This window comes from Muscardinus avellanarius, assembly GCF_963383645.1.
Source record: "Muscardinus avellanarius genome assembly, chromosome: 15".
Classification (NCBI taxonomy): domain Eukaryota; kingdom Metazoa; phylum Chordata; class Mammalia; order Rodentia; family Gliridae; genus Muscardinus; species Muscardinus avellanarius.
This window is the reverse complement of record NC_137801.1, coordinates 88,383,464-88,405,212: the sequence shown is the minus strand read 5'-3', so window position 1 is coordinate 88,405,212 and position 21,749 is coordinate 88,383,464. Positions and strand designations below refer to the sequence as shown.

The 21,749-nt window shown below is 49.0% G+C and overlaps 2 protein-coding genes across 2 annotated transcripts in view; both read right to left on the bottom strand.

Annotated features, from left to right (window-relative positions):
• Nucleotides 1–17,009, bottom strand: part of NPHP1 (nephrocystin 1) — a gene marked incomplete at both ends in the record, with an annotated part of 39,927 nt that extends 22,918 nt beyond the window's left edge. The window contains 11 exons of the mRNA XM_080711451.1: nt 1,641–1,769; nt 3,081–3,175; nt 5,082–5,169; nt 6,388–6,430; nt 7,555–7,640; nt 8,378–8,479; nt 10,447–10,660; nt 12,417–12,541; nt 13,515–13,575; nt 15,130–15,203; nt 16,941–17,009. Of these exons, the coding sequence (XP_080567577.1) occupies nt 1,641–1,769; nt 3,081–3,175; nt 5,082–5,169; nt 6,388–6,430; nt 7,555–7,640; nt 8,378–8,479; nt 10,447–10,660; nt 12,417–12,541; nt 13,515–13,575; nt 15,130–15,203; nt 16,941–17,009 (1,086 nt within the window). The remainder of the gene's footprint in view (nt 1–1,640; nt 1,770–3,080; nt 3,176–5,081; nt 5,170–6,387; nt 6,431–7,554; nt 7,641–8,377; nt 8,480–10,446; nt 10,661–12,416; nt 12,542–13,514; nt 13,576–15,129; nt 15,204–16,940) is intronic.
• A 2,211-nt stretch (nt 17,010–19,220) lies between these two features.
• On the bottom strand, nt 19,221–19,391 carry MTLN (mitoregulin; the record flags this gene model as incomplete). Its single annotated transcript, XM_080711127.1, has 1 exon — nt 19,221–19,391. One exon carries the CDS (start codon nt 19,389–19,391, stop codon nt 19,221–19,223), a length of 171 nt encoding a protein of 56 aa, XP_080567253.1.
• Between the last annotated feature and the right edge of the window lie 2,358 nt (nt 19,392–21,749).

Here is a 21,749-nt window from a genome sequence, read left to right as displayed (position 1 = left end):
TCACTTTTAACCGATCTAAGTTTATACTTAATGTAGGCTGACAGTATTTAGTTGGGTCTCACTGTGGTTTTAATTTCTATTTCCCTGAGAAGTTATTACATGTTGAGTGTCTTTATATAGACCTATTGTTTTTGGTATTAAGAACTGGCCCACTCCAGCCCTGAGCCACACCTCCAAGCCTCTCCTCCCACTGTTTGGAAACAGGGTCTCACTAAGCTGCTTGAGTCTGGCTGTGACCTGCGATCCTCCTGTCTCAGCCTCCAGTACTGGGATTCCAGCGCGCCCACCACGCCAGCTTTGAAATGCCCTGGCCAGTCTTATAGGCATCCTTTGGTTTATTATTAATACTTTCAGAGAATCGGCTTTTGTCTTCTAGCGTTTCCTTTGCAGTTCTGTTTTCAGTCCCACTACTGTCTGCTGTCCTCTCCACCCTGCCTTCCTCAGCCGTTACTTACTCTTCTTTTCTAGCTCAACTTGGTAACTTTTAAATCACGGCTTTAAACCCTTCTCCTTTCTAATATATATGATCTAAAACTATGAATTCCTACCCAAGCACCATTTAAGCTGTATCTCATGGAAGATGAATAATTTTAAAGTCACTTTTTTGTGCGTGTCACTGGGGATTGCACCCAGGGGCATTCTACCTCTGAGCCACACGCCCAGCCCTATTTTATTTTTATTTTGAAACAAGGTCTTGCTGGCTTGATTAAGAGTCTCACTACTTGCTGAGGCTGGCCTTGAACCTGCGATCCTCCTGTCTCAGGCTCCGGGTATTACAAGTGTGCACCACCACGCCCGGCTCAAGCTTTTTTTTTTTTTTTGGTGGTACTGGGGTTCCTGGAAGCCCTTCTACCTCCGGGCTACACTCCCAGACCTATTTTATACTTTTTTATTTGGAAACAGGGTCTCTTAAGCCAGCGCGGCTGGCTTCGAACCTGCGCGCTCCTCCTGTCTCCGCCTCCCAAGCGCGGGGATCACAAGCGTGTGCCACCACGCCCGGCATTTCAAGCTTTTCTTTTTTTTTTTTTTTACCAGGTAAAAAATAGTCTCCTAGGAATCAAGGAGGAATTGAGTGGGCAAAGACGCTAGAAGACGGCAAGGCTCTGTATCTCGACTGGGCGTCGGTTACACAAGTGCGCATATTTGTCAAAAACCTAAGTCTACACCTAAGATCTGAACGGGATACTAAAGAACATAGGTATCTTTTCCAGTATGGGTGGAACCCAGGGTCCTCTACCTCCAGGCTGTACTCCAGGCCTATTTTATATTTTATTTTGAAACAAGGTCTCATTAATTGCTGAGAGCCTCACTAAGCTGCCAAGGCTGGCTTCAATCCTGCGCGATCCTCCTGTCTCAGCCTCCCAGGTAATCTCCTATCTTTTTACAAGTGAAAAACGTCTAAGGTTCAGATGGGTTAACTACGATATACCGCGATCACACAGGCAGCGGCTGAGCTGGACCTCTATCGTCAGAGCCAGGGTGAACATTTGCATGTGCGTGTACACATCTACGTGTGATGTGAGGGTGTGCAGAGAGAGCACGTGTGCACAGGTGGGCGGCAGCTTGTACCAATGAGCTGGCATCGCCGGCACGCTTTGCCATCGTCCTGGTGGGCTTGGTTTGAGTCTTGGAGAACTCACCTTGCTGCCATCAAACAGACAGAGGCGCACGTGTCTGCTGAGGACCTGCACGCTCGTTCCTGGAAGAGGAATCATCTTACAGCTCCACAGGGTGAGAACCAACGAAACGCGACTTGGTCTTGGTCTAATCTGAAGCAGAAATTAGGTACAAAAAAGTTGTATTATTTAAAATAACACAAATACACTTTTCAAGGCATTTTTTGAGAATAGAGCTGAAGAAAATATACATAAAAGTAGAAAAGGTCGGGTGTAGTGGCGCACACTTGTAATCCCAGCATTCGGGAGGCAAAGACAGGAGGATCACAGTTCGCAGACAGCCTCAGCTACTTAGGCCTCCGCAACAGAGTGAGACCCTGTTTCAAAATAAGGAATAAAGTCGGTTGTGGTGGCGCATGCTTGTAATCCCTGAGCTTGGGAGGTGGAGACAGGAGGATCGCGCAGGTTTGAAGCCAGCTGCACTGGCTTAAGAGACCCTGTTTCCAAATAAAAAATAGTATATAGCTGCGCGTGGTGGGCACGCTTGTAATCCCTGTGCTTGGGAGGCGGAGACAGGAGGATCGCGTAGGTTCGAAGCCAGCCGCGCTGGCTTAGGAGACCCTGTTTTCAAATAAAAATATAAAATAGGTCTGGGAGTGTAGCCTGGAGGTAGAAGGGCTTCCAAGAACCCCAGTACCACCAAAAAAAAAAAAAAAAAAGATAGGGCTGGGGGCGTCGCTTCGAGGTAGAATGCCCCTGGGTTCTATTCCCAGAGCCACAAACACACACACACACACACACACATACACACACACACACACACAGTAGAAAAGATAAGGAAACATTCTACACACACATGAAAATTTCTAATACTGTGTTCATTTAAAATCAATCCCAGTCATTTCAGGTAAAATTTTTATAATATTTGGAAGGTAGCTCTGGAAGGTAACTATATAGGCTGCGGCCGGGTCAGGCTCAAGCCCACACAATGTGCGTAAGGTAGCCGTCACGGGCAGAGGGACCAGGACGCCTGATCAGTACCACTGAGCTGCTCCTCTCGCTCGCGGCCCCGCGGTCGCGCCCTGCTCCGCGGCTCCTCCGCGCCGTGCCCGCAGGACAAGCCCCGAGCATCTGATGCGCTCCGTCGACTCTGGCCGCCCGTCGCTCTCAGCCTTCACACACGCGATGCAACGCTCATGGCTCTACCCTGGGGATATTATTATCCCCTTTTGACAGATGAAGAAATTGAGATGAAAGAGGATGGGGGCAGAACTCTGGTATTTATTTCTTCGTAACAGTGGGTTGGAGATAGAGGACAAAGTCACAGTACCGGGCCCAGTTCGCCTTAGCTGTGAAATGGCCAGCGTCCCACAATTCCAAGGTGAGCCGCCTCAGCTCCCGCGCACGCGTGGGCGGCAGGGTCCCCGTTCACCCCGGGGCAGGACGGCGGCGCGCCCCACTCACCGTGCCTGCCTGTGCGTCCCACACCAGGTCTCTGAAGGCCAGCTGGGACGGCGTCAGCTCCGGCTGCAGGAAGTAGCTCGCGCGAAACTGATGCCCTGCAAAAACCAAGACAAAACCAAAAACCAAAACCGAAATTCAGAACCAGAAGTCGATGATGAGGCTACAGCCTTGGGAGACAGGTACCTCCACATGCCAAGCTGCTTACTGGGAACTTGCTCTCCAAGGCAGATGTGCCACTCGGGGTTTATGAATTAAAAATACAAAATTCAAGTTGGGCGTGGTGACGCGCGCTTGTCACCCCAGAATCCGGGACAGGAGGACCGCAGTTCGGGACAGCCTCAACTACTTAGGCCCTTGCGACTCAGTGAGACCATTTCAAAATAAAGAATAAAAAATAGGGCTGGGGGTGTAGCTTGGATGCCCCTAGGCTCCATTCCAGTACTGCAAAAAATAAATAAATAAATAAATAAATAAATAAAAAATCCAAAGATATAAACAGAATGAAGAGCATCTTAAGGCAGATTTAAGGAGACCGGGGGGGGGGCACTAAATATCGTGTGCATGTATGTAACAGCATGATTTACATCATGTGAGATGTGAGATTACAATGCTCAATAAAGGCATATTAAAGAAAAAAGACCTTAAAAACCTTTAGGCCATTAAGTTGCCTCATAATGCTGATTCAGTCAAATATTTCTGTAAAATGTAAAATCTTTAAGAACTTTTTAGATTTTTGAAAAAACCACATAATCATTAGCTTCGCTTCTTACCACATACAGTTTCATACCCTTCTTCCATAGCTGAGTTATGAAAGATACTTTTTATAAAAATCATTTGTTCATTTAAGAGGTCATTTTTGAGCCAAGTCCCATCCTAGGAGTTAGACACAGAATCCTGACTGTGAGAGATGTGTGTCCCACCCTAGCCAGCTGACAGCCGAGCGAGGGGACCCAGGAGGGAGGCAGGTGAGCTGGGACTGGGGTCAGAGGCTGAGCAGCGGGGCCTCCGTCCTCCAGGCAGGCATCTGGGGAGGTGGGATTTGCCCCGAGACAAGAAGGGACAGGGCTGGTGCTGTAGGGAGGACCCTGATAGCAGACGCAGCCTGGAAGCTATCCTTTGCGGGATAACCGAGCAGCCTGGCACACAGAGGCGCGTGGCCTCTAGCCCTGGATCTCACCTTGCTTGCTTACTTGATTGTTCACGTACTGGGGATTGAACCCAGAGGCAGTCTACCCCCAAGCTACACCTCCAAGGCTGGTTTTTTTTTTTTTTTTTTTGGTGGCACTGGGGTTCCCGGAAACCCTTCTACTTCCGGGCTACATTCCCAGACCTACTTTTTATACTTTTTTATTTGGAAACAGGGTCTCTTAAGCCAGCGCAGCCGGCTTTGAACCTGCGCGATCCTCCTGTCTCCGCCTCCCAAGCGCAGGGATTACAAGCGTGCGCCACCATGCCTGGCCCTCCCAGGCTGTTTTTGAAATTTCTTATTTAGAGACAGGGTCTCACTAGGTTGTTGAGGGCCTCACTCATTTGCTAAGGCTGGCCTGAAACCTGCAATCCTCCTGTCTCAGCCTCCCGAGTACTGGGATTACAAGTGTGCACCACCACACCTGGCTAAGATTCCACTTTGAACTTACAAGTGCCAAGTACTGGGAAACCCAAGAATTACTCCTGGAGGGGTCTCACTGAAAAGAGAGGAGGGAGGCTTTGCTATCAGCGGCCTGCTGGGGCTGGTCCTTAAAGCCAAGGGCAGGTGTGCTGTGGGGGGTAAGGACAGGGGAAGGGCTGCTAACGAGGGAGTTCCGGTTTTGGAGGCAGGAAGGGGCGGCGCCAAGGGCACAGGTGACCAGACTGGCCTGCTGTCTCCAGGATGACGGGAGGCTGAGCTCAGAGGCAGGTGAGACTCCGCAGCCTCCTCAGCTTGTTCTGGCTATGGCAGAGAAGGTGGCCTCGACCTGACGGCCTGAGCACAAGTATGCAGAGGCGTCTGGCGCACGGTACCTTCCTCCAGCAGCTGGCTGAGCGTGGAGGGCCTGAAGCCGGCGGGGATGGCCCCCAGGGTGGCTAGCGCGTCCACGGTGCTTGTCTGCTGAAGACAGAGAGACCACGCTCATTCGCTGGTTCCCATTCATGCCTTCCCTCCTTTCTGCCACCCTGGCACATCAAGACGATGTCTTCCAGGACGGAATCCTGACCTCTCCTAAGGGCAGAGCCCCCTGTGCTTGTGGGGTGCAGAGCTCCGTGGTCCGGGGCAGCTGCTGCAGGTACAGCCCTCTGCAAAGCGTGCTGGCTCCTGGGCTGCGCCAGGGGTCTGCCTTTAACAGACAGGCACCACCCTGATGTGCACTGGAGAACCCATGGAGTTCTGTGTGCTAGGATATCCGTGCACACTCAGACATGTCCTTAAGTGGGAAGGGCGGTAAAAAGCCAGGGTGATCTTGCTACTTATGGGGGTAGGGAATGATTTTAATTCTGTTATGTATTTTTATTTTATTATTTTTTGGGGGGTGGTACTGGGTTTCCTGGAAGCCCTTCTACCTCTGGGCTACACTCCCAGACCTATTTTATATTTTTATTTGGAAACAGGGTCTCTTAAGTGCGTGGCTGATTTCAAACCTGTGCGATCGTCCTGTCTCTGCCTTCCAAGCACGGGGAATTACAAGTGTGTGCCACCACGCCCGGCTTATTTTATTTTTTTTCTCAGTGCTGGGGACTGAAACCAGAGGCATTTTCTTGGAGCTACACCCCCAGGCCTATTTTTTTCTTTGTTTTGAAACGGGGTCTCACTAAGTAGCTGAGGCTGGCTGTGAACCTGCGATCCTCCTGTCTCAGCCTCCCAAGTCCTGGGATTACAGGCAAGCGCAACCACACCCGGCTATTATACATTTTTAGATGACAGGATCATGAATGATTTCTTCCTTTTCTAAGTTTCTCAGAACTTTCAAACAGTAACCGAAATTTAGCGCCAGTCTTCACCAAAATGCTAGAAAATGCACGGAGGACCAATTCGAAGCCTCAAGTCGTGTCATGGTGAGATCTGCTGCTCTTTGTACACAGGGCCCAACGAGAGACCTCCTTGGTCTGAGTGCGGGCTGGCTCTGCAAGCCCGAGGTTGCGCGCAGCCCGGGCCCTGCACCCTGAACCTGCGTGGGCCCTGCTGCCTCCAGTCTCCATCCTGTTCTGAATTGGACTCGGCCAGAACTCGCAGGCAACAGAACACCGCTAAGACACCACTATGTCTCATGTGTCAGAGATCTTCGTGAAACACCAAATATGAGATATTATTAAGAAGGCACGCGACACCAACCTCTGAGATGGCCTTTCGAACAGCACTCCAGTGAGAATCGGTCCTGAGGGCGAAACGGAGAGTGAGAGCGGGAGAGGCTGCGCCATGCACGCGCGGGGACGGGCGAGGAGGGCCAGCAGAGGGCGGCGCCCTCTGGAAACCAGGCACCCTCCCAGCGCAGCTGCATAGACCCAGTTCATCAGGAAATCCAAGCTGGGCATGGGGGCGCAGCTTGTCATCCCGGCATTCGGGAGGCTGAGACAGGAGGATCCTGCAGGTTCAAAGCCAGCCTCAGCTACTTAGTGAGGCCCTCTGCAACTCAGTGAGGCCCTGTTTCAAAATAAAGAATAAAAACAGGGCTGGGTTGTAGCTCGGAGGTAGAATGCTCCTGGGTTCCATCCCCAGACCCACAAAAATAAATAAATAAAAAAAGAAAGAAACTAAAGCAGCAGCCATCTTTACTTAAGGAAACAACAGTGTGAAAAAACTCAAGGGCAAGTCGTCTCCACACCTAGAAAGTCTTGGGCTGCTTTTAATAGGAACCAAGACACAAAGTCTTGGGCTGCTTTTAATAGGAACCAAGACACAAAAAGTGAGCACAGATAAAAGCAAATAGAAAGCTTGCTTGCTTTTTTTTTAATGGTACTGGGGGCGGAACCCAGGGGCTTTTCTGCCTCCAGGCTATACTCCCAGCCTGGAAACAGGGTCTAGTGAGAGCCTCACTAAGTAGCTGAGGCTAGCTTCGAACCTGTGTGGTCCTCCAGTCTCAGCCTCCCAAGCGCGGGGATGACAAGCGTGCGCCACCACGCCCGGCTAAAAAGTTTTCTGATGCTACTTTTTTTTTCTTTTGCGGGGGGGGGGGATGAAACCCAGGGGCATTCTACCTCCACCTACACTCCCACACCTATTTTATATTTTTATTTGGAAACAGAGTCTCTTAGGCCAGGTGAGGCTGGCTCTGAACCTGCACGATCCTCCTGTCTCCGCCTCTCAAGCGCGGGGATTACAAGTGTGCCCACCACGCCTGGCTGATGCTACTTTTTCTTCGTTTGTACACAGTACTGGGGAATGAACCCAAGGGTGCCCTGCCTCTGAGCTGTCTCCAGCCCTCCTCAGTTTTTGTCTGAGCCAGGGCCTCGCTGAGCTGCCAGGCAGGGAGCACAGGAGCCTCGCCGCCCTCCTCCGCACCTTTGCTTGACTGCAGCGCCACCTGCTGTTTCGTCCACCACCTCCACGTCCTCGTCACTGGACACTTGGTCTTCTTTATGATAGGGCTGGAAAGTCATGGAAAGACGCCTGCTTTCAACTCATGCAAAAATCCACCAGTAAAAGAGCAGTACTTTCAGAAACAAGCATAAGTGGGAATTTAGTGTGATAAGTAAATTTTTTTTTTGCAGGTCTGGGATGGAACCGAGGGGCATTTGACCTCCGAGTGACACCCCCAGCACTATTTTTTATTCTGAAACAGGGTCTCACTGAGTAGCAGAGGCTGTCCATGAACCGTGATCCTCCTCCTGTCTCAGCCTCCCGAATGCTGGGATTATAAGCCCGGCTAGGTAAAACATTTTTATGAGTGGTATGATAGGTAAAAATATTTAGGATGATAGGTAAAAAATTCCGATCCATGATTAACTTAGGGAGGCCCTCAGCAATTTTGTGAGACCTTGTTTCAAAATAAAAAATAAAATAGGGCTGGGTTGGCATGTAGCTCTGAGGTAGACCTGAGTTCAACTCCCAGTAGTGTGGGAAGGAAAGGCAAAATATCAGATATGGCCTATACGCTGCTATAAACAGCACTGACCCACAAGCACCTTCTCCGAGGATATTCTGGATTTCGCACGAGTGAGAACACCTGCAGGTCCCCAGGGGCGCCACTCCACAGCGCTCCCACACATCTTTCTAAAATTCAACCAAACTGCGCATCTCAAGTCATCCACTGGACAACCGACCAGAGAACACAGTGGAGTGACTTGTTAGAACAGAGAGAAGCAGAGCAGAGACAGAGACTAACCTCCAGGTAGGTCCTGGGAACGAGGCCCTCGTCTCCCTGGGCGTTCTTGGCTAGCCACCAACCATCGGGCTTTTCCTCAACCACAAGGAGAATTTCCCCTTTCTTAAAGCAAAACAAAGTAAAAAATCTTAAGTAGAACTCAATAATCACGAGATCACTTCATTACTTCAAAATATAGATTGTAAAAATATTTTCTTAATGCATCATTTATCCTAAATTTTATCAAAGTGTCCCTACCACCCTGCCCCAAGCCTATATGACTATAAATGTGACTATGTAGCTTGGTACAGTAGCATGGGCCCGTAATTCCAGTACTTTGGAGGCTGAGACAGGAGGACTGCAGATTTGAGGCCAACCTCAGCAACTTAGTGAGATTCTGTTTCAAAACAACAAATAAAAAGGGCTGAGGATGGACTCAGAGGTAAAATGTCGCTGGGCTCAATCCCCAGCCCCTTCCCCAAAAATGTGCCTAAAAGCGACTCATTCCTTCTGGTTTCCAAACACGCATTTGGGCAGGGCCCCCTTTTTGCAGTTGTTTCCAGGGCCCCGTATTTATTCCGGCAATTTGATTACTACATGAAATATCTTCAACCTTGTGAACCTCTCCTTGAAAGTAACTTTCAGAAGTAGCATATAAAGCCAGGCGTGGTGGCGCACACTCGTAACCCCAGTTCTTGGGAGCCTGAGACAGGAGGATCGTGGTTCGCAGCCAGCCTCAGCTACTTAGTGAGGCCCTGTTTCAAAATAAAGAACAAAATTAGGGTTGGGGGTGTATCTCAGAGGTAGTAATGCCCCTGAATTCAATCCCCAGTACCTCATACACAAGAAAAGTAGCATATAAATCCCTGAAGAACACTGATTCTATTCAACTGAAGTTAGCCCCTATTTATTTATTTTTGAAATAGTCTGGTTAGGTTGATAAGAATCTCATTACTTACTGAGGCTGTCCTTGAACCTGCAATCCTCTTGTCTCAGCCTCCCAGGTACTGGGATTATAAACATGTGCCACCATGCCTGGCTAGTTAAACCATATTTTGAAACAAAAATAGTATTTATGCAATTTACCTGCCTAACTTAATTCATGTTTTCAATAACACTTGTCCACGTATTAAAATATAATCTACCTTTTTTCTTTCTTCTTTTTTTTTTGGCTATCCTGGGGATTGAATCCAGGGGCATTCTACCTCTGAGCTACACCCCCAGCCCTATTTTTTATTCTTTATTTTGAAACAGGGTCTCACTGAGCTGCCAAGGGCCTCACTAAGTAGCTGAGGCTGTCCGCGAACCGCGATTCTCCTGTCTCAGCCTCCCGAATGCTGGGATTACAAGTGTGCCCACCACGCATGGCTCCTATTTTTTATTCTTTATTTTGAAGTAGGGTCTCACTAAGTTGTGGAGGGTCTCACTAAGTAGCTGAGGCTGGCCACGAACCTCCTGATTCTTCTGCCTCAGCCTCCCAAGTACCAGGATTACGAGCAAGAGTCAGGCTTGGACTCAAATCTCTTTAAAAAGGCCACGTTCAGGGCTGGGATGCAGCTCAGTGGTGGGCACTTGCCTAGTTTGATCCCCAGCACCACGAAAACAAAAACCCTCACAAGTTTCTTTTTCTATCCATCCACCACTCACTCTTGCAAGGGTCAAGGAAGCAATTTAGTGAGGCCCTCCACAGCTTAATGAGACCCTGTTTGAAAATAAAAAACAAAATAGGGCTGCAGGAGTAGCTCAGATGTGGAATGCCCCTGGGTTCAATCCCTGGTATCTCTCTCTCACACACACACACACACACACACACACACACACACACACACACACATCAAAACAAACCATAACAATAAAATAAATTATAAAAATGTACCTAGCCCTCGTTAGGATGATCAATAGCAAAGCTATTGTTAGAATCTTTAGACAGGCACCTTTAGTAACAGAATTTCGTGTTACTACTGCTTGTGAATATTATTTAAACACACTTGAGTCTTTAGAAGCACCAGGAGTATGGACTACACACAGCACTGTTTTACTCCGTGAGCTCCGCACTTCACCCTCACACCGGCCCAGTCCACCCTTCTTACCTTAAATGTAAGGTCCCCGGCTTGCTGGGCAGTAAAGTCCCCCAGAGTAATGCACTCCTTGCTCGTCCCCAGCTGGGGAGGGTCGTTTTCTTGTCCCTCTCCCTCCTCCTCTTCTGACTCTTCTTCCTCTTCACCACTCTCCTCACTTTCCTCTTCCTCCTCTTCTGCTTCTCCTTCTTCTTCTGTAGAATCATCATCTTCTTTTTCATCAGTTCTACAAAAAGCCTTTCTCTTACTAGGGTGTCTTGGAATAACACGAGCCCAGTATGAGTTGATTCTCTCCACACAGCACTGCTCCCACACTTGGCGCTGGCCAGTGAAAGCCCCAGGGGGCACAACTAAGGGTTTCTGCCTCTCGCTGAGGCTGCCCGGAGCCCGAAAGCTCGCAGAGCGGCGTGGGGCACGCCTGGGACCCCACCCTAGGAGGCAGAGCAGGCCGGGGACGCAGCAAGACCTTTAAGACCAAGGTGGGTGCGGCTCAGTGGCAGAATGGCACTGGGTTCAGTCCACGGAACCACAGAAAACTAAAGGCATAAGTTAGGCCTTGAGGAATGAGCTGGGGTTAGTCAGGTAAAAGGGGGCAGAGAGGAGGGGAGGAGGGGAGAAAGGAGGCTCCAGATCGGAAACCTTAGGTGCTTATGAATAGTGGGGCAAGGCTTGGGCGAAATGAACAATAACACGGCTGAGAAGAGGGAGGTGGGCAGCGTGTGGTCCACGCGGCCAGAGGGGAGGGAACGGACAGTGTGACCTTAGGGAGGTGACCAGGCTCCAGAGTCAGGAACGATCCTAGCAAGGGCCACGGGAAAGTGGCACTGGGGGCAGGAGAGGAGGGGGAGAGGTGCCGGAGTGCAGGCTCTGCTGCACAGACTCCGCTCAACGCCCTGCAAAGCCGCCGGCCTTCCCTGGCACCACTGGGTCACCGGGCCGCGGTGAGCAACACTCAGAGCCTGCGTCCCCTAAAGCTTACATTAGAGACACTGTCTTCAAAGTCAGGGCAATATTTAGACTAGTACAAATAAACATCGCTCATGATAAAACTAGCTGAATAGGAGGCCTCCTCTAGACTATCCAGTATTAGAAGTATGAAGCTCACTTTGTTTAAAACAGGACTCTGACATCAATAGTGACTTAAATAATTTTTATACCGTAAGAATAAAAGTCCATAAAACATCGTTGGTTTTCAACGTGCCCTTTCTTTAGGAGGATTTGTGCGTCACTTGGGTCAGTTGTTCTGAAGCGCTGCTGAAGACAGTGGGACACGACATGGTCCCCACTGTTAATGTGGTGAGTTCAAACCACTGCGTTTTTAATGTTAAACCAGCCCTGCATTCCGGAATCGACTGGAGCCAGTCATGAAGCACCGCCCCTTGACTTGCAGTGGACGCTACTTGCTAGTATTTTATGCCGGGCTTCTGCATTGTTCAGGAGGCCCTGTAATTCTTACAGTATCCTTGATAGGTTTTTATATCCATGTCATCCGATGCTTACAGAATGATCTGGAAAGTGTTTCTTCTTTTCCTGCTCTCTAGGAAGATTTTATTTATTTTTTGGTGGCACTGGGGTTCCTGGAAACCCTTCTACCTCAGGGCTACACTCCCAGACCTATTTTATATTTTTTTATTTGGAAACAGGGTCTCTTAAGCCAGTGCAGCTGGCTTCGAACCTGCGCGCTCCTCCTGTCTCCGCCTCCCAAGCGCGGGGATTACAGGCGTGAGCCACCACGCCTGGCTGGAAGATTTTATAATACTGGTATTATTTCTTTCTTCAAATTTGCAATAATTCAAATAATGATCTCTTTGTTCCTATGCTGATTATACTGTCACTATTATTTGTTCATATCTACGCTGTTATATATCTTTATTTTGAATGAAATACAGAAACTAATGGTGACATAGTATCCATAAGGAAGGGAGGAAGGAAGGAAGGAAGGGAGGAAGGAAGGGAGGGTGAACGGATAGAAAGAAGCATACTCAGTTATATTTTCTCTACTGATGGTCGCAGCAAGTTCCTGCAGCTGGTGAGTAAGTGTGTCCAAAAAATTAAGCTCCTCCTCCTTTCTCTGATTATAATTCCCGACAGGTGCAGACTCATCAGCCTATGAGGAAATATGAAATTATTTCACCAAAAAATTAATTTCAAATTTCTAATTACATGTATTTTAAAAGGATAACAACAAAAACTACCATAAATGCTCTAAAACAAAATAAACATCAATGTGAAACTATACTTGCCTTTGGGAAATAAGTAAGAGTTCAAAGAAATACAGTGTTTCGTTTTCTTACTAAGCCTGCAGGCCCTGCACAGCCAGCAGGGCACAGGTTCTGAAACATGACTAGCCCTCGTGCCAGCCCCGGCGAGGCCCTGGCCTCGCTGCTGGGGCCCGGCCGCTTTACCTTTGAGAGCCTCTGGTTCTCAGAGTGAAACAGGAGGAATGGGGTTTTCAAACTGAGGACAAATCTGCCTCCTACGCTGAGAAGTTCCATGTCACTGGGGGAATTCGGAAGGGGGCTCAGACACCGTGACAGAGGCTCAGACACAGGCTGGAGACGAGCGCCAGGCCTTCCAGTTTCAATGTTCCGTGAGTCTCTGGCCCCGGTGCCCGGCGGAAGCTTAGGTTCATAAAAAATCCAGAAGGTAGGCCAAGGGTAAATTCTCATTCCTCTTATTTTTGTAGAGTCACTGATAAGTAACTGCCACGGGACACAAGAGACTTCGTTATGCTGACCCTCAGGCCCAGAGTGTGTACTCTTTCCCCACAATGGGATTAAAATCAAAACAGTTCTAAACCATAACACATATAATGTCTAAAATGCAAACATTTAAAAATAGCTTCTGGATTTTTGTCCTCAGGGCTGGGTGGGCAGCAGAGCTGGACTTTTTCGGATTTGGACCTCTGAATTTTCTGCTCCGAGGCACAAGTTTTGCAAAACTGCCAGGCAGCAAGTGTTGGCTGGGGTCAGACTTTATTCCTAATGCAAACTCAGAAATGTACCTAGTCGAATCCATTCTCACTTCATTAAAATATTTTTGTAAAAAGGAGTTTGTGATATAAGTACCATCATACTTACTTTGTTTAATTTTTGAAGAGTGTTTTTATTTTCATCGATAGCCTGTTTTAACTGGATACATCTATATTTATAAAAAGGAAGACAACTGTAATGGTTTTTCTGTTGTCACAACCAGAAAACTATTTTGTAAAATCATTCCATTTTTGAGGGGACAAGACAACTAGCTACTGTATGAACAACGTTAAGAAGTCCAGCAGGGCATGGTGGTACACACTTGTGATCTCAGCATTTGGGAGGCTGAGACAGGAGGATCGCAGGTTTGTGACCAGCCTGCTACTTAGTGAATCCCTTTGCAACTCAATGAAACCCTGTTTCAAAATAAAGAATAAAAAATAGGGCTGGGGTATATCTCGGGGGTAGAATGCCCCTGGGTTCCATCCCCAGCACTGGGAAAAAAAAATACTTAGCCACCTCAAGAAGTTTTCTTCATCAAGGAAGTTAAAGTCACTAAGTGCCAAGCTAGGGCAAACTGCTTGTAGTCAGAGATTTCTGAGCAGGCCGCAGAGCTTGGGGTAGACAGGGCCAAAGCCTCCGGTCATTCTAGCCAAGCCTTGGTGCGCCCCGAGGGAGCTATTTCTACAGTTGAGGCCACAAAAACCATAAGCCCACTCACAACCACGAGGCATAGGTTGGTTTCTGCTAGATCCAATTTCACAGTTTCACAGCACACCCCTCTGCGATCCTTCCATTTGAGCCCAAGGGACCCAAGCCTGCACCTCTCCTGGCGCCTGGTTCGGCACCTCAGAATTCAGCTCCTTAGACATTTCTGTTGTCTCCTGTTTGTCCAGTCTGATAGCAAAGCAATGCTAAACTTGTTAACTAGTTGCTGAGAACCTTGATTTTCTCATTTATGTTTCTAAGTATCTTCTAGTGTTATTGGGAAAATTAAGAAAAACTTTGTAGAGTATAGAGTGCCATGCTCAACACATATAGCACACAAAACAAATAAAGGTTGCCTTCCCTCTTATTACCACAGACAATTGTTATCTGATCTCACCATTCCAATATTGGGACCAGATAGATACAGATAACTGTATAGTGGCACACACTTATAATCCCAGTATTAAAACTGTAATCCCAGCTGAGACAGGTTATTTAGTGAGGCCCCCTGCAACTCAGTGAGACCCTGTTGCAAAATAAAGAAGAAGAACAGGGCTGAGGGTGTAGCGCAGAGGCAGAGTGCCCCTGGGTTCCCTCCTCAGTCCTGAAAAACAAAACAAGCAAGACACTGTCGGCGATTTCATTCATTGTTGCCTCATTATTTTGTTCTTTTGGAAACTGTGTAAATAAGAAAAAATGCAAGAAACAAAAGAGAAGGAAAGAGAGTCTCAATTTCTTCCTTGTGTGTGTAGGGGGTTCCTGGAGACTGAACCCCGGGTAGTCCCCTTCCAGCTCTACCCTCGGCCTTTTTGTCTTCTGGTGTTAAAACAGGATCTTGGCAGGTTTCTGAAAGCCTTGCTGTGTTGCTAAAGCTGTCCTTGAGCCCGGCTCCTCCTGCCTCGCCCCTACATGCGGATACGCAGGCCGCTCACACGCCCGCTCCGTGCTGCGCCTTACATCCCGCTCACTGAAGTGTGCGGTTTCTAGAAAACCCATGTAATCGAGCATGCTTTACCTTTGGTAGATATCTCTCCTTTCACTGGGTTCTAGAGCGCCTTTCGACTGGCTCTCAGACAGCAAACTATCAACCTAGGACAAATGGGAACAGCTTAAAACACCACATCGTTATGATAACGTAACTTACATTTATTGCCTTAGGAAATAGCGTCTTACTTCTCTTTTTCCCCACTACGTAATGAACACTTAAACATACAGAAAAGTTGAAAGAATTTTACAGCAAACACCCCTATACCACTACCTGTGTTCTACTGTTAACATTTGACTATACTTCTATGATTCATCTATCTATCCATCAGTCTACCTGGTTTTTCATACATTTCAAAGTAACTTGAGACTGCACCAATGTACTTCCCCTGAAAGAATGTGCTATGGGAGGCACTAACCAGAGCTCAGGATATGCACATATAATTTGCATATATATGGCACACACACACACACACACACACACACATATGGTATGCGTCTGACACATTTCAATCAATGTAGATGCACGTCTAACTCAAACCTGGAACCCTGGGCCCTTCCCAATTCCCTTTCCATTCCTCCTGCTAACACCTAACACCGTGTGTGTGTGTGTGTGTGTGTGTGTGTGTGTGTGTTTCTGCTATTTTTACCATACATTAATTTTGCCTACCCCCGAGCTTTTACATAGATGGCTCGTCCAGCCTGAATGCGGCGCCGCGTTCCCTGAGCGTGTGGACGCTCCCACGCGTGGGCCATCGGGTTATTTCCTCGTATTACTGCGCGGCATTCGCTACATCAAGGGCACGACTTCGTCACCTTCTTAGTATGTGACAAGCACTACATGTGTCTTTACCAATCTACCCACCAAAGAGCCACACACTTCTTTGATTTTTTTTCCTATAGATCATGTGGACGAGATAAGGTTAATGGAAATAAAGAGAGAATATAAAATGTCGCCAGCTTCTTCTCTACCCTCGCTATCGGGCATCCATCTGCATGCTTGCAAAGCTCATACGTGCAGTGACCCAAAGAGAAAGTTAGGTCCTTGGTCTATAGACACCAACTAGGAAATCGATTCCATTTTTGGCTTCAGGTGTCTTCTGCGGTGACAAGAAAGAATTAGCTAATACCATCAAATGTCCTCTCATGGTACCAGCAGGCCCCTAAGCCAATGTGTCTCCAGGTTGGATAATCCTTGTCATAGTGTTTTTTAGTTGTGCTTTAATACTTACTTTTAAGTTGGGCAGTGTACTAAACGGAATAAAATATGAACATCAGTGAATAGCTGCCAAAGATTATAATTTTATTTAGTGGAAAAACACTTGGGCCAGGTGTGATGGCCTATGCTTGTGATTCCAGTACTTGGGAGGCTGACGCAGGAGGATCACAGGTTCGAGGACAATCTCAGCAAGTAGTGAAACTCATCAACTCAGGGAGACTCAGTTTCAAAATCAAAGTAAATCCCCCAGCCTGTGGCGCACGCTTGTAATCCCATTACTTGGGAGGCTGAGCCAGGAGGAGGACGGCAGGTTCAAGGACAGTCTCAGCAAGCAGTGAGGCTCTCGTCAACCCAACGCTGGGGCTGGGGGCAGGATGCCTCTGAATTCCATCCCCAGCAGCACAACAACGATTAAATACATACATATAAAACCTTGCGGTACCCCTGCAATGACCATCTTTGAAGCGGGTTCTCTCAGCCCACAGGCTGCTCGCCTTTCCTCCTCACGCCCCGGGCGCCCCCTTGGGCTCGGGTCCCCCGGGCGCCCCCTTGGGCTCGGGTCCCCCGGGCGCGGCCCCGGGGCGCTGGGAGGCGGCGGGATGGCGGCGAGGACCCCCACCTACCTGCAGCCTCAGCTCCCGGCTGCGGCGCCGCACGGCCTGCAGGGGACCGCGCGCCCGCCTCGCCAGCATCCCCGCCGCCGCCGCCCGCGCGGTCGCCGGGGAAACCGGGCGGCGGCGGAAGTGACGTCGCCGCGCTTCCGGCGCCCGGGGCGGGGAGGGCGCCTCGCTCCAGCCCTGCGCCTGCCCGCGCCGCGCCGCGCCCCGTCTGTCGGGCGCGAGTCCGAGCAGGAAGGCGTCTCACTCGGACCCCCGGCCCCCGGCGACGGCGGAGCGCTCGGCCGACCGCCCGAGCCCGGCCGGGCTGGCACCTTTTCATCCAGGGTACACGAGGCGTGCAGACCACAAGCGGCTGCCCAAGCCTTCACAGTGCACACCCAGCTGAAGAAGCGGGACATCAGCGCGCCCGGTGGCCTCCCCGACTAGCCGTGCAGCGCTTTCCGCACGCTTGAGAGGCACACTGCGTGGTCGTAGTTGGTTCCCACTGAGCTCAGCTGAAAGAAAGTTTAAATCACGATCTGTGTGCTTGTAACGAAGGGAAAGTAGGGAATTTCGAAACGGTCTCACTGAGTTGCAGAGGGCCTAAGTAGCTGAGGCTGTCTGGGAACCGCCATCCTCCTGGCTCAGCCTCCAGAATGCTGGGGTGACAAGCTCTGAGACCCAACACTTCTGGGTCCTTCATTTCTTGCTTCTTGTTCTGTGTGTGTGTGTGTGGTACTGGGAATTGAACCCAGGACCATTCTGTCTCTGAGCTACCTCTACAGCCGATTTTTAATTAGAAACGGCATCTCACTGAGTTGCAGAGGGCCTCCCTAAGTAGCCGAGGCTGGCTGTGATCCTCCTGTCAGCCTCCCAGGCACTGGGATTACAAATGTGCACCACCACACCCAGCTGCGGCTCTTCATTTTCAATAGATGAAAAGAAAGTTGAAAAAGTAACATTCACAGCCCTAGTAAAATGGGCAGTGGACAGGAGGATTTCTGTGGAACTTTTCTGGATTTCCTAACGTTCATATGGAGTTGAGACACAAAACTAGAATCTTACCAGGAATGAGCAAGGGTGTGTGTTAGAAAACACCTGTTGCAGCAGGGCGTGGGGGCGAATGCTTGCAATCCCAGGACTTGGGAGGCCGAGACAGGAGGATCGTGCAGGTTTGCAGCCAGCCTCAGCTACTTAGTGAGCCTTCTGCAACTTGGTGAGCCCATTTCAAAATAAAGAACAAATATAGGGCTGGGGGTGTAGCTCAGAGGGAGAATACCTCTGGCTTCAATTCCCAGTACTATTGCATAAAAAAAAAAAAAACACCTCTTGCAAATAAAAAATAACCAGGAACTTAGTCACTCACTCTTAACATTTAGAAATGGTTAGAACTTATCACTAAACTCTATTCCAGGTTTCGCATTCACATGTATTTCCATACTGACACATAAAAGCGACTTTTGCCAGTAAGAACACATCCTGGAGAAAGAGACAGGGGGATCACAGGTTAGAGGCCAGCCTCGGCAACTTGGTGAGCCCCTCAGTAACTTAGCCAGACTCTGTCTCAGAGTAGAAAAATTCTTAAAGGGCTGGAGGTAGCTTGGAAGACGAATGCCCCTGGGCTCAATCCCTCGTACCCAGGTAACAGCAACGTACTGTGTACTTGGAATACACCACCCCTCTCTGAAATGCAAAGGCCTTGTATGTATCATCCTCACCTCGGTCCGACAAAAGGGCCCAGAATGTTCGCTCGGTCGACTCTACCTCACGGCTGTACCAAGGAGCTAGCGTATGTTCCACAGAAAAGAAGGCATCTGCCCCAAACCACGAATGTATCAGCCTCAAGAACCAGATCTCTCGATGAGTCAACTTAATAGCAGGCACTGCATTTCCCTTTTGAAAAGAAAAATGTTCGTTGGCGGTTAAACTTCTTTATTTAAAAAATAGATTCATAAAGTGCAGGACGAAACTATTTCTTTCCAGGGCTCTACATCCATCTTCAACAAGCTGTTGGGAATAGAAAAGAGAAAAGAAAATGAGTAACCCAGAATCTTCAGCTTCACAAACACTGCCCTGGTGCTGTTAAACCCTCAACTATCAAGACCTGCAGGGCCCTTTCCTTTCACCCGGCTGCCCACAGCCTCAGCCCTGACTGCGGTTCCCTAAACGTCAACGCCAGGCTGCGCTCGGGGTGGAGAGTGCCGCGGACGGGCGAGGCGGCTGGGCGCCACAAACCCTCGCCACGGGCTCCTTCGGGTACCTTCATCCCGAGCTCGTCCTGCCGGGCCGCCCCGGGCCCGCCGCTCAGGCCAGGTCCAGCTTCTTCTGCGTGGTGGCCAGCTGGTCCTGCAGCCGCCGCTTGCGCCAGTCCAGGTAGCGCCTGCGCAGCCGGTTGGCCTGCCAGCCCAGCACCACGCCGGAGGCGAACGCCAGCAGCACCGACACCTGCAGCGTCCGCTCCGACACGTCCCCCATCGCCGCGGGAGCGCGCCCCAGCCGGCCTACGGCGGCCGCCGGGGCCGAGACGCGCCGCGCAGGCGCGGGGCGGGGAGCGCGCGGCCGCCGCGGGAGCGCGCGGGCTCGGGCTGGGGAGCGCGCGGCCGCCGCGGGAGCGCGCGGGCTCGGGCGGGGCGGGGAGCGCGCGGCCGCCGCGGGAGCGCGCACCCTGCGGCGCCGCAGAGTTGCCCCGCGCTGGCAGGCTCTGCACTTTCACCCTTTGAAACTCTGCAACTGATAGTTTGCAACGAACGCCCGGAATTAATATAATCTTACTTATCGCGATATTCGGGGCGTTATTTCAACAGACAGTCTGTCATTTCCCTGCATTATTGGCTAACATCGGTGACTGGCCCACTGTGCATTGTTCTCTCCTCCACAGAATTCAAACCACAAGCGTAACTTTAAATTTTCTGGTAGTCAGGCGTGGTGGCGCCCGCTGGTAATCCCAGGATCTGGGAAATTACGACGGGAGGATCGCTGGTTAAAACGAGCCAGCCTCATCAATTTAGCGGGGCTCTCGGCAACCGCGTGAGACTGATTCCAAATGAGAAAATAGGGCTGGGGGTGTGGCTTGGAGGTAGAATGCCTCTGGGTTCAATTATCAATACCAAAACCAAAACCAAAAATTTATTTATAATTTTTAAAAATTGAAAATCCAGTTAAGTCACACCATCCCTGCTCTGCCATAAGTAACGGGAGACTGAATTTGGGGGCTATGGAAACATACACTGGCACGCAACTGCCGCCATGGTGAGGAATGCCAGCCGTAGCTCCAGGTGAACAGCGGGGCTGCATCTACCTAACAGCTATTATATATTTACCTTTATTTTTCTACCATCATCCATCGTCCATCCAACATTATCAGCTACCTACCTATGTATCATCCGTCTGACATCTAGCCATCTATCATCACCTATTATTTATCTTCTGTCATCTGTCTGTCTGTCCTCTTAGTCCTCTATCTCACTGCAGTGCTGGGGATGGAACCCAGGACCTCACACATGCCAGACAAGTGTCCTACCACTAACCCAGAACTGGATCTTGAAAGGTAAGTAGGAGAATCAGAAGCAACTGCTAAATTTCTCTGGATCTCAGTTTTCTCAAAAACAGATCACTAGTTCTAAGATATTCTAAGGAGCCTTTGCCTTCCTTTCTTTCTTTCTTTCTTTCTTTCTTTCTTTCTTTCTTTCTTTCTTTCTTCCTTTCTTTCTTTCTTTCTTTCATGGCAGTTATACCCAGGGCACTCTGCCACTGAGCTACATCCCAGTCCTTTATTATTATTTATATTGAAACAGTCAGTCTCTCAAAATAATAGGTTGGCCTCAAATTTCTGATCCTTCTGACTCAGCCTCCCAAGTACTAGCATTCTAAGTGTGCTCCACTGTGCCCAGCTAAAGACAGACTTTTTCTTGGCAGCCTGAGATTGTGTACTTGGACTACTGGTGTTATTGCAAATTTGAACCTCACTTGGAATTCTGGCCTCATATTTAAGAGGCCTTTGAGCTAAAAATAAACCTGATGTGTATGCAAGAGCTTTGAATATCCTTAGACACAACAGCTGGTGGAGACATGGACATGCCCCTATTTTAGTAGAAAGAAACTGTGGTCAGGTGGGGAAGAGAGCTGCTGGGAAAGGAGGGGAAGGTTTAAAATCTCTCATAAAGCCAGGCATGGTGGTGCACGCCTGGAATCTCAGTGCATAGAAGACCGAGACAAGAGGATCACAGGTGTGAGGCCAGCCTCAGCAATTCAGCGAGGCCCTCGGCAACTTACTGAGACTCTGCTTCAAAATAAAAATAAAATAGGGCTGGAGGTGTACCTTGGAGATAGAATGCACCTGGGTTCAACCCCTGGTACCAAAAAATAAATTAACAAATGGAAAAAAAAAATCTCCTAAGGAGCCAATGGGTCTCCAACTTGTATCTGCATTTTTTCCCCCTTAGAGAGCTGTTTTAATAGAACATTTTAGTGGATGTGGTAGTTATAAACTAGCTTGGAGATAGGATTAAATTTGGAGGGTCAATAAGCTGAATAGTCAAATGCCAGGAGTTAACTGATCACAGAGTGACTTGTTTTTGTGTGTGTGTGTGTGTGTGTGGTGCTAGGGATTGAACCCAGGGGCATTCTACCTCTGAGCTCCACCCCAAGCCCTGTTTTATTCATTATTTATTATTATTATTATTATTATTATTATTATTATTATTATTTGTGGTACTTGGGGTTGGAACCCAGGAGCTTTCTACCTCCGAGCTACACCCCAAGCCCTATGTTTTATTCTTTATTTTTATATTTTTTTGTGGTACTTGGGGTTGGAACCCAGGAGCTTTCTACCTT